We start from the raw sequence: 15,223 nt of genomic DNA, 5'->3' as shown, positions 1-15,223 counted from the left end.
TGGGCCTATTCTTTGGGCTTTCTTCTTTAATTTTTAGTTATGGTTTACCCTCCTAGGCCCAAAAGGAAAGTAAAATGGGTAGTTTCTACGTTTCTTGTTTGTTTAGGTGGGAGTAGTTTGTGATTCAAATGGGGTGTTGGGCTAGTCGGGTCCCAGGGGTTTTTTCCAGTGCAGATCCGTTTAACCGATCCAATCCAAGAATCAAAAAAATAAAAATTAGTTATTAAACCAATGAAACTAGTGATTTTATTGTTTAAAAATTTAATTGAAATTCAACCGGAATATAATAAAATAATATATTTGTATAAAATATTTTTTTAAAAGATAATATTTTTTATTTTAAATCGATAAATCGCTAAAAATAAATTGGTTTGATCGGGATATCGATTTTTTTGCTATCAGCTGACAACTAGTTTAAAACTATATATAGAGAATCCATATTGCAAGATTATGTAAATGCTTTGATAATGATAAGTAAAACAAGTATTAGGATAAGTTGAGAGGATTGGATGCACATAACACAAAGTTCAATCATACGAGAAGCATAACAAGACAAGATCACAAGAACATGTCCTCTTCCTATTCCCTAACTGATTTAACTCCATCTTTTGGATGACTCAAACCCAGTTGCAAATCAGGCACCTATTGTTTCTCCTTGTGCTGCAACTTGACTTGATTTTTCAACCGTACATTTTTGCATATATGATGAATAACTTAACTAAATGAACAAAAAAAAATATTTTGATGTAACTTATTAGATCCACGTTTGGCGCAGTAGAAAAGAGACAAAATTAAAATGGGTGGTTAAAAAGGCTAATAAGAAGATAAAGCTAGAACAGAAAAAATAATAGAATGAGACTTATACTATTTATTACAAGAAAATTAGATCGCCAAGTAATTCAAGTAATGTTTTATTACTATTGCCGTCACCTCAAATAGAATCAGATGAGGACGAAAAATGATAAGGACAAAAATGACTATGAAAATTATAGTTGATGTTTTTAGTATTTTATTGAATATAATGTATCAATATATTTGTTTTTGTATTTAGAATTGACTACTTATTTGTTTTAGTATTTTTCTTTTTTTACTACTTATTTGATATATGATTGACTTGTTTGTTTATAGTACAATTTATAGTATTTTTCTTTTTTTACTACTTATTTGATATATAATTGAGTATTGTTTGAGAAAATCACTTAAATATATAAGGTTTTTTATTGGTGGAGTATCCAATTGAGTTACTTGTTACCTTTTGAAAAAACTTGAGGTAAGAATATGTAAGGTTTTGAAGTTGGTGAGAAATTAATCTAAGTTACTTGATAGTTCTAATAAAATTTAAGAGAAAATAATATCTAACATTTTTAGATTAATGAGTATCCAATCTGAATCTTGTTTGAGAAGTTAAGTGAAATATTAAAAGTTTTTAAATTGACTGCGATTCAATCTGAGTCAAAAACTATAGTCTGATAATTCTCTTTGCAAATTATGTCTTTTGTACCCTCATTTTATTAGTAAAATTCTCAAAATACTTGAAAATTGGATATAAGTATTTTAAGCCAAAATAACACATGAGGTGATATGTGTACTTATTACAAGAAAAACGTTGAGTATCATTGAATTTGCTGTCGGAAAAACGAATCAAATCTAACGGTAAATAGTTTACCATTGGATTTGTCGTCGGAACCTATTCGACGGAATAAACCTCGCCAAAAATAAATTACCGTCGGATTTATTCATCCGACGGTAATCTTCATCGGATTTAGCAGCAAAATATGGATTTTGAGGAAACGAAATCTGTTGTCACCTACCGTCGAAAAATTGTTGGCGCCAAAGAATTTGGCTTCATACCACCTTAATCTGACCGTACATCCAACAGTAATAACTTTTCTAATTTTTTTTTTGAAAAATTAGTTGGGCTGTTACCATCGGTATATTTCGATGGTAGATATTTTCTTGAATAATTTTTTTCATCCATGTATAATGTACTCCGATAATTAATAATTGAAACAGTGCTTTAAACTTGATGTGAAATTTCATATATACAAATTAAAAATACGGAATAATGGTAATCGAAATATCTGAAATAATGCTAATTATATTACATTCTTCTCAAAGTTCGGTAAAGAAATACATAAGATAGAACTATATTTACATTAACCCTATTCAAATTCATCACTTCTTCCTCTGGTTCACCATCCTCCTCTTCCAAGGTAATTTTCTAATCATTAAACTCGTCTTCTTCTTCATCATTGCCATCAATCCCATCTTTTTCTTGAAGATTGTCATCCTCTGGTGGTAGTGTGTCGGCATCTATTTCAAGGTCAATGATGTCATCATTCATAACAGCTGGCCTAAGGGTGATCGGCTCACCAGTATCAACCATCGTTTTCAAAGGAGTTGAGTCATCAATCTAGTAAAGTTCTTGACCATCTGTTCTATCATCAGACTCGATGCGGCCTCTTGGCTTAATCTTTAACCACAACCACCCAACTAGACTTGCATGAACTCGGATATGGCAAATAGTATACACGCGTACATTTTGAGGTAGAATAAAAGGATCCTAGTACCTATATTTCCTGGTTATTATATTAACTTTAGTGATATCATAGTCTTTGTGCTTTTGTATTCTTTATCGCAAACTTGGGTCATACCATTCATATTTAAATATGCACACTTTGTACATAGTGCGACAGAAATACTCTAATTGAATTATGTTGTATAACATACCAAACCAATCAGAATGACCACTGCCTGTATCCCCATGAACCTAAACTCCGATGTTATCTGTTTTTTTTCTATTCAACCACTATAAAGAATGGAACCGATATCCATTATTGTATATCGGGTAGCTAGTATTCTTATTCATTGGGCCCCAACTAAGTGCAACTAGTTCTGAATCTGTTGTGTCAGTTAGATACATGCTGACGTATTTTCTGAACCAACATGAAAAATTGTTCAATGAGGTATCATGATTTACCTCTTGGAATAACGTATATGATAGAATAGGATAAAGAAGTTTTGATTGGATTAAGATGTTAGTATCTTACTGGTTGCAATATTCATGAAAACTAAAAAAACTGACATAGGGTAAGATAAAATTTGGTCACAGTTAAGCAACACATGTAGATGTGCGGCATCGATTTCCTTCTACTCTAACCAATAGTTACTGTCCGCACCCATTGCAGCTCCTTCAGCAAAGATTGGATATATTGTTTCACTTGACGAGAATTCTCCCCTCTCATTGTTCCTTACAACCCTTGTTCTACGTAACTCAATATGAGGTTGAAAATAAAATGAGCAAAATGCGAATGTTTCTTTAGCTAGGAATATTTTGTAGATGCTGTCCTCAATCCGGGCTCTGTACTTTACGATGCACTTGAATGAACTAATTATCCTTTCAAATGGATACATCCACCGAACTTGGACTGGTCCACATAGTATTGCTTCATATGGTAGGTGAGTCGCTAAGTATTCCATAATGTCAAAAAAGGATGGAGGAAATATCCTCTCTAGCTTACAAATTATAATGGAAATGTTTTTGTCTATAACTGTGAGATTATTAATTCTAAGTTTCGTAGCACATAACTCCTTAAAGAACTCACTTATTACTGTGAGGGTTTTCAGATGTTAGTTGAAAGTTCTCTAAACGCGACAGGAAGCAAAGACTCCATGAAGACATGACAATCATGACTTTTCAACCTAGCTATCATGTGACATGTTTGCACACCTACTCAAGTTAGAGGCATAACCATCAGGAAACCTTAATCCTCTAATCCACTTACAAATATTTTGTCTCTGCTTCTTTGTTAGAGCGAACACTGCCCTTGGTTTAGCCCACTGCCCGTTATAAAGTCTTTTTAAGTTCAGATCTATTTGCCTACAAATATCCACCAAGTCTAACTTAGCCTTATCGTTGTCCTTTGTTCGTTCATCGTCCATTATTGTGTGCATGATATTATCAAACACGTTTTTTCAATGCCTATCAAATCAAGATAATGTCGTACCAAGTTGTCTTTTCAATAAGGCAACTCCCAACATATAATCTGTTTAGTCCAATTATGCTTCCTGCCATATCTTGAAGGTCTCAAATCTACCCCGTTATCGACGATCCTTGGAATTCTACTGACATGGTGCCAAACTTACCTACCACTGAATCTCATAGGTGCCTCTTCTTGTTCACTTTTATTCTTTTTAAACGAGTCCTTATTGCGCCGAAAATGATGATAGGAATCTTTGATGACAATCAAACCATGAATTCTTACCATCATTCTTCAACCAAAACGTCTTTGTATCCTCCATACAAATGAGATATATCATTTTGCCATGAGTAGACCAACCTGACAACTTACCCTATGCAAGAAAGTCATTAATGGTCCACATCAACACAGCTCACAGTTGGAAGTTTGTCTTCGTCGAAATATCATATATTTCTACACCATAGATCCACAACTACTCTTTTAACTCATCCACCAAGGACTGCAAGTAGACATTTATTTTAGCATTTGGATTGTTGGGACCAAGTATGATGCAAGTTAGGAACATGTATGGATCCTTCATGCATAGGATATAAGGTGTCACGATTATAGGCCAACAATAATACGTGTTATCGAAATTGAAATTCGGTGCGAACCCATCAGAACACAAAGTTAGTCTAACATTTTTGGGCTCGCTTGCAAATGTAGGATGGACCTTATCAAAATGTTTCCAAACTTTTCTGTGTGACGGATGCGTCATGATTCCACCATTTCTCTTGTTGTTACTATGCCGGTCATGTGAGGGGTCAAACTCATTGATGCATACAATCATTTCAGCCTAGGGATTAAGGGCAAGTAGTGCATTCATTTCATTGGAATTCTCTTTAATCGGCATTTACCAATCTGTTATATTTCGACTTGGAACATTGGTGATCTACAAAATTTGCATTCAGTTAAGTCTGCATCTGTCTTGTAATACAACATACAACATTCAAACAACAATCGATTTTCACCGAATTTAGACCCAATTTCAAAGCTAGCTTCTTTGCTTCATAGTGGTTTCGGGGGATGCTAATAGACTCGACAGATACAAATTCGTTGCAAAGGGTGGCCCACTTATCAAAAGACTCTTGGATATGATTTGACTCTGACTTGATACTCATCATTGTAACATATGCAGACAACTCCGAATGAATACACCCCTCGAATAAAAGTTTCGTAACAGATTCTCACAGTTGATAAAATTTATTTGCCTCCGGGTTAGACTCTTCTTCAGCCTCTTCCAATTCCTTAACACTAGTTGCATCAAACACCATCTCGTTGTATCCCTCTTGGTTAGCCTCCCAAGTTATTTCTTCCATGTTTAGGTCACAGACCACTCGAACCCTCGTTGATCGACAATCAAACCTATTCAAATTAGAGGCAGACCGATTAATTCCCTTCTCGTTCACTTCTCCATGTTCCATCCACATCCAATACTATTCTTGAACCCGTTACGGTAGAGGTGAAGTGTTATATCTACAGGTCCTAACCACTTATTTAGCCGACACTTTTGACACAGATACCTAGATACCCCTTCAGACCTAAACGGCTCCATGCTGAAAACATGCGTGACAAATGCGTCAACCCCCTCAAAGAATTCAGGTTTTAAACCCCCTATCCACTGTTATCCCTATCATACATCCATAGACAACAACTTGGAATCATACTGTAACACACACCTTAGAATTCAACCAATAACACAACTTATTAGAATTTTTAGAAAATTCGGCAAAGTGTACCCTATAATTAGAATCTCTCATCAAATACAATTATCATTTTCTGACAAACCAAACATGTTTTAAACAATTTAAAGATAATTCGACGGAACTTCTCCTTAATTCAAAGATATCCATCAAATAAATATAATAGTTTTCACAGAAAAAACAACTGCATGCATAAATTATAACACACACGCATTCAATAAAATATCAAATCTTAACTGTTCTAGTGCGCAACCCCATTGCTTTAGGGATTGCGTTAAAGTACAGGCGGTGTGATACTCATTAGGCATTGATAGAATGCCAAGTGATTTGGACATGGACTTTTTTAAGTGGATTAGATACTATTCTTCTTCTTATTAATGCCTCTTTTCGACAACGTTGTGGTGGATTTGGCTAGATCGTAATAACGATATTTTTAATAGGGAGAAATCTTGGATCACTGTGAAAGTAACATTTTTAATTAAACAAGCAGCTAAGGATTTTTTTAGTTTTTTTATGTTGGAAGAACTTTACATCCGATCTCTGCATATTTTTCTCGGAACTCCCCTCTTGCCTCTGTGATCAAATTGAACTGTAATACTAGTGTTTTGCCCATTTAGCACCGAGTCGGCTTCGGCTGCATTCTTTGAAATAGCACAGAGACTTAGATCAAGGGGTGTTCAGATACTATTTCAGTGGATACCATTGTGCGATGTGAGCTTCTTGGTATGTTGAGTGAATTATGTTTACCTTGGGACTACGGTTTTAATGAAATTGTTTGTGAAGTGGACTGCCTTGATGCTTATAGTGCTATTATTCGTGATGCTCCTGGTAATAGTGCTGATATCATTGACAAAATTCAATAGTTTCGAAATAAGGAATGGACAGTAAGTCTGCCGCTGACTACATGGCTAAGCTTGCAGTGTGAAATGACCAACCTTATACAAAATGGCTGCTTTCTAACCGAAAATTAACAGAGATTGGTTGAGGAAATATACATAATTTCCTTTAGTGTCTTTTTTTATTTGTTTTGTTTTTAGTCAACAAAAAAAATTTCAATCCAAACTAAAAACTTATCGAAATCGAATTAATTTAAATTTAATTGAATTTTATTCTTTATCAAATCGTATGAATTAGATCAGATCTTAGATCCACTTTTCAGATCCAATCTAATTTATAATCGCACAAAATAATATAATATTATATTTTATTATTAAATTTAAAATTTATATATATTATAATTCATTTATTATATATTTTTATCTTATTCCTGCATTATTATTATTTATTAAATATTTTATGTATGTAAAATAAAATTTATTTATTTATTTATTTTACCAACTTGAAATTATTTCTATTTTTTAGTGATAAATCTTAAGATTTTAATTTTGAAAAAAAAGAAAAAATCGGTCAATCCAAATCATTCGGAGTGAATTAAATTTAAAAATAAAAACAAAATCTTCAAATTCAAATCACAACAAATTATTATATACTTCGAATTGGATTAGTTTTTTAAATCGATTCAAATCGCACGGCTTATCAAGATGGATGATGACACTAGCGAGTTGTTTTAGTTTTTGTAACTGTTTTGCCAGCACGCCATATTCTATTTAATTGGCCATTAAAAATCTAAGCAAAATAGCGTTCCTGGAATATATGATGGTTCTTGAAAAATTGTGATATGCTGTTCTTCTTGTTTTTTAATCTATGTTTACACATCAATATTTATAATAAGTATTAGTAGACGTTCCCATCTTACATAAGCCTTTCAACTTCATAACTAGGCTAGCCTTCCAGCCAAATTTACTATTATTAGAATCTTTTAAAATTCTAATTAATTACCATATGTTGTCACTTTATTTTTATTATATATATATATGTGCAGTGTCTTACTTACTTTTTCCTATTATTGAGAAAATTAAAAATAACTATACGTTAATTTAATTGTCACCATCAAGAGTAATTTTTTAGAAATTGAAGTGAACTGTATCAAATTATTTTAACTGGTCTGAAAATTATATCAAATTACTTTTAGATATATAGCAACTTGGTTTTTAACCGGTTTATATTAAAAAAAAAAAACCTTTTTTAGCATATCAAAAATTGATTTCAACCGGTTTATATATAAATAATCAATCAATTTTAACATCGATGTAGTCGGCCTAATGCAAGCAGTCAGGGCAATTTAGAAGAGAAATGATGCTCTTTAGTGAAATCAATTTATTTAGTTTTAAGTCAAATAAAAAAAAGTAGTTTTTAATAAACTATTTTTTCATAAAATGTTGTGGCGGTTTTAGTTCAGTCTTTTACTTAGGAATACTGATTTATCTAAAATAACTTGATTTAGTTTCAGTTTAATTTGATTAATTTGGTGTTTATATATACATAACTCAAAGAATGTTGAGTATACACTTGAGTGTGTTCCATCGTCGATATTCAAGCATAATTATCCCATTGAGAATGGTTACAAGTTTATCATGACCACACATATTTAGAAAACAAATTTGACAGATCAACTAATGTTTTCAATCAAATCAAACTCTATTATTATTGCAAGTTGGCCATAAGCACTGTGTAAAAGCATTATTCTTAGTAATTATGATAGATATATTATTTTAGAGAAAGTATAGGGAGTCAATGGTCTAAGCGTACAATGCGTACAATGGAGGTTTAGGAAGTATTAGAGATATGACTATTAGTGTTATATTGTCCTGTCAGGTTACGCTTTTGAGATGAGTGGTTTCATGACATGTTATTAGAGTTCTAGATCCGAAAGGTTAAGGGTTTGATCTTTGGTGAACTCCAAAATCAACTTAAATTTTTGGGATGAGTGTTTATTATCCCTAGTATCCGGATGGTTATTCTGGATAGTGGGTGATGTTCATTTTATTCATGGATCAAAAATTTAGCCTATTGTACACATTGTACGCTTAGGCCATTGGCTCCTTAGTACCCTTTATTTTATTAAACTAGCTTGGCCTATATAAAGGCATCAATATTGTAAGGAGTATATAATATATACTTAGCTTATGTATTGAAGAAAAGCTTCTTGTCTCCTCTATTTTTCTTGCGAGTGTTGGTGAGTTTGAGAGTGCTAAACTTTTAATATCTCATTATCATAGTTGGTCACTTATATTATGGAAAATGGAGTTACAACCACTTCTAATTTTCTACCTAGCAATAATACCTATGTTTCTATTTCTCATCTTCCAATTCTATAGGACTTTTAAGAATAATAATAATCCATCTTTTCCTCCTGGTCCTAGAGGCCTTCCCTTAATAGGAAACCTTCATCAACTAGATAACACCATTCTTCACCTTCAACTATCTCAACTCTTCAAGAAATATGGCCCAATTTTCTCCCTTCAATTAGGGTTAAGGCCTGCCATTATCATTTCCTCATCAAAACTTGCCAAAGAGGTACTAAAAAACCATGATCATGAATTTTGTGGAAGACCAAGATTACTTGGCCAACAAAAATTGTCCTATAATGGCTTAGATATTGCATTTTCTTCATGTGGTGATTATTGGAGAGAAGTTAGAAAAATAAGTGTTACACATGTCCTAAGTGCTAGGCGTGTCTCAAGCTTTTCCTCAATAAGACACTTTGAGGTAAAACAAATGTTAAAGAAAATATCCAAACATGCCTCATCTTCTAAAGTAACAAATTTGAATGATGCATTAATGTCTCTCACTAGCACTATCATTTGTAGAAGTGCTTTTGGGAGAAGGTATGATGATGAAGGAGCTGAAAGGAGTAGGTTTCATAGTATGCTAAATAAGTGTGAAGAAATGTTCGCTAGCTTCTTTGTTTCGGATTACATTCCTTTCTTGGGTTGGATTGATAGAATCAATGGATTGAATAAACGTCTTTATGAGAATTTTAAGGAGTTGGATGAGTTCTATCAAGAGGTGATTGATGAACACATGGATCCAAATAGAAAGACTAATCCGGAAGAAGAGGATATGATTGATGTGTTGCTTCAGTTGAAGAAACAACGTTCGTTTTCCATAGACCTTACTTATGATCACATCAAAGCAATTTTCATGGTTTGTAATCTTTTCTCCCTCTATCCTTTATTTATTCTCTTAAATTTTGATGAATATGTATCTTTATTTCAATAAGATAGATGAAAGCATGCTGATTATTTTTAACCGTTAGGTGATGACGAATATTTTTTTTTTTTGCTAATATGTAATTAATATTCATATGGAACACCTTTAAACATGAGTGCATTAATATAATGATTTAGTAAAATGCTTGGAAATCATAATTTGAGAAATTTAAAGAGTTCTAACTTATTTTTTTGACTTAATGCATTTATTTTTTTTATTTTGTATTTTTTAGTTATTATTGAAATAAATAGATATTTTTATATATAATAAATATATAATTATAAATATTAAATATATAAAATTATAAATGTTAAGTTAAATAAAATAAAGATATATGTTATTATCTTCTTAGTATTACTAAATACGTAAATATTTGTTTGTGTATAATTTTTTTATAATATGAATACATATTAGTTTTTATATTTTTTTCTTTTCAATTAGATTCTTACATTACTTTTAATTTTGTAATTAAATTCATTTTAGTGTTAAAAATATTAAAATTAATAGAATATTTCTCACAAAAAATATATAATCAAAGATCTAATTAAGTTTTTAATTGTGGATATCTTCAATTTACAAATAAATATTTTGTAAAGTTTAATATTTTTCACATTAATAAAGACTTAATTATAAAATTAAAAATAATATAAAAATTTAATTAAAAATATAAAAATTTAATTGTAAATTTAGTAAAATTATAAAGACTAACCAATAATTAAACCTTATACTTATTCATGTGTGTATATATAAATGTGCATATAAAAAAATTAACAATAAAAAATGTAAAAATTCTAGTGTGTTAATTAATTATTGGCAAAATTTATTTACATTCTAGAATTTATTAAATATATATAATATAAAGAAAAAAAAAGTAGCAATTTTCAGATTTTGCATTTTTAGATATTGGTAAAATATTTTTAAAAAAAAATTGAATTTCCTTTGGCAGGACATGCTTGTAGGAGCAACAGATACAACAGCAGCTACAAGTGTTTGGGCAATGACGGCTCTAATAAAAAATCCAAGAGTGTTGAAGAAAGTTCAAGAAGAAATTAGAACCACACTAAGAAGCAACAACAACAACAAGAAGAAGAAAGATTTCTTAGAAGAAGATGACATTCAAAAGTTGACCTATTTCAAGGCAGTAATAAAAGAGACACTAAGGTTGCATTTACCATTGCCATTGCTTCTACCAAGAGAAACCAAAGAAGCTAGCATCATTGATGGATATAAAATTCCATCCAAGACATTAGTGTACATAAATGCATGGGCTATACATAGAGACCCAGAGAAGTGGAAGGATCCAGAAGAGTTTTATCCAGAGAGATTCTTGTTATTGGACAAGAACATAGATGTTGGTGGACAAGATTTTGATTTGATTCCATTTAGTTATGGTCGGAGACAGTGTCCAGGGATGCATATGGCAATTGCGGCATTGGATCTTATACTTGCTAATCTTCTTTATTGCTTTGATTGGGAGTTGCCAGATGGAGTTCAAAAGGAAGATATTGATACTGAAGTCTTACCTGGACTTGTTCAACATAAGAAGAATCCTCTTTGCCTATTTGCAAAACCCTTCATGTAATAATGGTAATAATAATAAGGTTATCATATATCATGATTGTAATAAATTAAATAATTTGGCCTTCAGGTGCTGCTTGTATGTTGGAGCTTTACATATGAATAATTATTATATAAAATTTGCAAATAAAGTTTGGAGGTGTGGTTGTTGAGATGAAAGGCCTTGTTCTTATTTACTCGTATAGGTCTGTTACACATTCAAGTCTTTTTGATAATTAAGTCTAATTAAGTTGGCATAAATTTAACAAGAACTACTTTCGTTATATGTAACATATACACACACCTGCTTCACTAATGTAAACATATCTTTTTTTTCTTATTCGTGTTCCTCCTTTTTCTTTACGTTCTTTCTTCTTCTTCGTATGTTTTCTCTTCATCGTCGTTCTTTTATTGCTGCTGTTGTGAGTGCATTTTTTCTTTTCCTCCTTTTCTTGCTAATAATTTTTGTAGCATTGATTTTTCTTTTTTATTTTATTTCTCTTAAGAGAATGAAACAAGAAGAATTATGTGAAAATAATAAAAAAAGGATGAAGAAGAAGAAGCAGTAGAAGATGAGTACTAGGAAGAAAAAGAATTTTAAATTATACAGAACTTATCAAAATAAAAATACACCGAAATTTCTTAACAATAACACATAAATTTCTTAGTTTTGACACCAAAATTTTGCTACAAAAGTACAAAAATATTTTCTTTAATACTGTATTTTTTCTTTTTTTTTTTCCTTATTTCTTTCTTTCTTCTAGTTGAATGAATGTAGGTTCATTCTCTTCCTAGTAATTTTGCAGCATTATGTGCTTTTTCTTCTTCTTTGTTTGATTTTTTTTGTTTTTATTCTTGTTAAGAGAGTAAAATAATAAGAAACTTGAGAAGATAAAACAAAATAGAAAAGATGAATAAGAAAAAAAAAGATGATGATGATGATGATGAAAATAAAGAAGAAAAAACAGCCAAAAATAAGGAGAAGAAAGAGGAAGAGTTTTGGATTAAGCAAAACTTATCAGAATACAAATACACCAAAATTTCTTAACAATAACACATAAATATCTTAGTTTTTACACCGAAATTTTGCTACAAAAGCATAAGTTTTAACAATTACACCAAATCCAAGTGAACGAAATGAAATACACCTCAATTAACTCATAAATGCATCGAAATTACTTAATGATTGCGCATACGAACTTAGTTTGAAAACAACACACAAAAATGACTGAATTGTTTCAATTTTAGATCACGCAATATCATCAATATGTCAAAAATTCTACGATAACAATAATAATAACGACGATAACGATAACGAACGACGATACGTATAAGAAGAAAACAATGATGATTATAACGATAATGATCATGATGATGAAGATGATGGAGAAAAAAAAAGGAAAAGGAAGAAGGAGAAAAAATTCCAATTAGAAAAGAAGGAGGAAGAGGAGGAAGAGAAGAAGGAAGAGGAGGAGGTGGTCTTGGTGACGAAGAATGCGCAGCAGAGGTACAAAGAAAAACGTGCGCGCGTGAGTATAAATGATTTGATTGGACTTAATTGGTTAAATAACTTAGATGTAGAAATTTATTCTTACTCACATTGACAGTTCTGTATTTACTTTGGCATGGAAACTTTTAAAATTTTACGTTATTTGTAACATTTTTTTTATGATTAACAACTCATTAAATCCTTAGAAGAACGTGAGGTACCGCAAAATCAATAAATACAACATATCTAATTACGGAGACAAGTAACAAAATAAAAACACACACCATATATATAATCGCATCTGCGATTAAGAATACATTGCGTTTGTACTTACCAATCTATGTTTATCCCTTTTTTTAAGCTATATATGTCTCCTTATAGTGCTTAATCCAATTTTTCAGTATCTGTACATTTGGAGCCTCTTTATTAAACACAACCTCATTTTTATTCTCTATACACTCCATAACATGGTAACAAATAAGATCATCCACTCCACTTTCAATTTTCTCGGCACATTAATATATTGTCCATAAATGAAAACAGTCCCTGCAATTTCCTTATCACATCCAATACAACTCCAAAGGAGTTCAGAAAACTACCTTAGACCCTCCAAGATATGTCACAAGCAAAGAATAAATAGTGAACACCATCACTTTCACTACTCCACAGAACACATTGTTAAATCCAAGTTGATTTTGGGTTTTATAAATGATGACAAATATTTTTTGAGTTGAAAGCTTAATATTGTTTAATGAGTGATTTATTGTGGTAGGTCCATAACTCATCTCACTGCTAAACAATGAAGTTGGTCTATCCATTTGATTATTCAAGCAAATAAACAAGCCCAAGACTAACATATGCTTCGGCAACTTAAAGAGCTAAAAGCTCCTCCTTGTACCACCGATCAGATAATTAAATGGTTATGTATTTACTAAAAGCAATAAAAGGACAGTTGGACAAAGAAAGGACAAATGTTACTCAAATAAAGCAAGAAGGATATAAGGACACTTCATTAATTCAAGGACATCAGCAGAGCACTATTTTTTTTTATCATGGTTGAGCAAAACACAAACGAGCAAAGAGCAGTAGTAGCAGGTGCTATGGAGAAGAATGAAAAAAGAGTGCATGTCAAGGAAGAAAGCAAAGCAAAGGACTACATAGGTAGTGGACGGACTCCTCATCCAGCAGAAGTAGTGAGGCATGATGAAGAATGACTACATGCTAGCTGTGATAGCTCCAACGGGCAGCAAGGACAACCAAATAGAAGAGGCAAAAATAAAGGCAAGCTGAAGACATATAAGGAGTCCCATTCCAACATTTCAGAGCAAGAAAAAGAGAGCACACACCGAGAGCACCATCTCAAACATTGAGCTGGAATCTTTTTCTTCGACTCAAGCTTAATTTCTGATCCTTTTGTTATGGTTGTCTTGTGTCATTTTCTGTTTTGAGAAAAGGCTAATCTTGTGAGGTTGAAAAGCCAAGAGAGAAAAGGCAAGAGTGATGCAAAAGAGCCACTGATTTTTGATGTAATTTAATTTGTTGAACTAGGATTAGTTCCCCTTGCAAGTTGGATTAGCACTTGGTGAATTTGAATCTGGTTAGATTTTCCTTCCTAGTTGGGACAGCACTATGGGAAGCTAAGCTTTGGTGAAGATAGCGTAGGGGTAGATACTAGTTTAATTAGGAAGTAATTCAATAGTATTGGTGAATGTAATCAGTGAATTTTAGTGAAAATTCCACCATGGTTTGTGGTGGAGACTGGACGTAGGATTCATTGCACAAAGAATTCAAACCAGGATACATGCTGGCCTTTATCTCCTCTTCCCTACTCTTTACTTGTTCTGCGCATGAGACAAAATGAAATAATCTCCTGCATTAAGGTTCTGCTGAAACAGAGTTTGAAACTCTAAGTTTTAAGCCAACTTGATTCAACCCCCCCTTTCAAGTTCAAGTAGAACCATCACACATAAAATGTAAAAGCTTGATCAATGATATCATATTTACTAAGTTTATCCCTAGTATTAAATTTTTCCAAGATAACAAATCAAGTCAGCAACTCAACACGAGATGACACAAGACTTCTCCATAAATTCTTCGCAACGTTGCACATATTTGGCTCTTCTTTTTTCCCTCTACTCTTATAGAAAATTTTTTAAAAATATTTCAGAAAAAAAATTTCCACTAATGTTATATTTGCAGCATAACTTGTCAATTTCTTCTAAAAAAAAAACTACTCTTAGCAAAATCTCTCAAAAGTCATGCAAGTTGGTTTCTTCCTATATTTTTAACGGTCTTCTCCATTGCAAACTCTATTTTTACGACAAGCCATTTCACAACTCACA

At 31.8% G+C, this 15,223-nt stretch overlaps 1 protein-coding gene across 1 annotated transcript; it reads left to right on the top strand.

Annotated features, from left to right (window-relative positions):
* Nucleotides 1-8,738: 8,738 nt before the first annotated feature.
* Nucleotides 8,739-11,572, top strand: LOC112752076 (cytochrome P450 83B1). The gene is made up of 2 exons (XM_025801463.3): nt 8,739-9,769; nt 10,782-11,572. Exons 1-2 carry the CDS (start codon nt 8,864-8,866, stop codon nt 11,415-11,417), a joined length of 1,542 nt encoding a protein of 513 aa, XP_025657248.1. The 5' UTR covers nt 8,739-8,863; the 3' UTR covers nt 11,418-11,572.
* Nucleotides 11,573-15,223: the final 3,651 nt, after the last annotated feature.

This window comes from Arachis hypogaea, chromosome 2 (assembly GCF_003086295.3).
Source record: "Arachis hypogaea cultivar Tifrunner chromosome 2, arahy.Tifrunner.gnm2.J5K5, whole genome shotgun sequence".
Classification (NCBI taxonomy): domain Eukaryota; kingdom Viridiplantae; phylum Streptophyta; class Magnoliopsida; order Fabales; family Fabaceae; genus Arachis; species Arachis hypogaea.
This window is presented reverse-complemented; position numbering and strand designations above follow the sequence as displayed.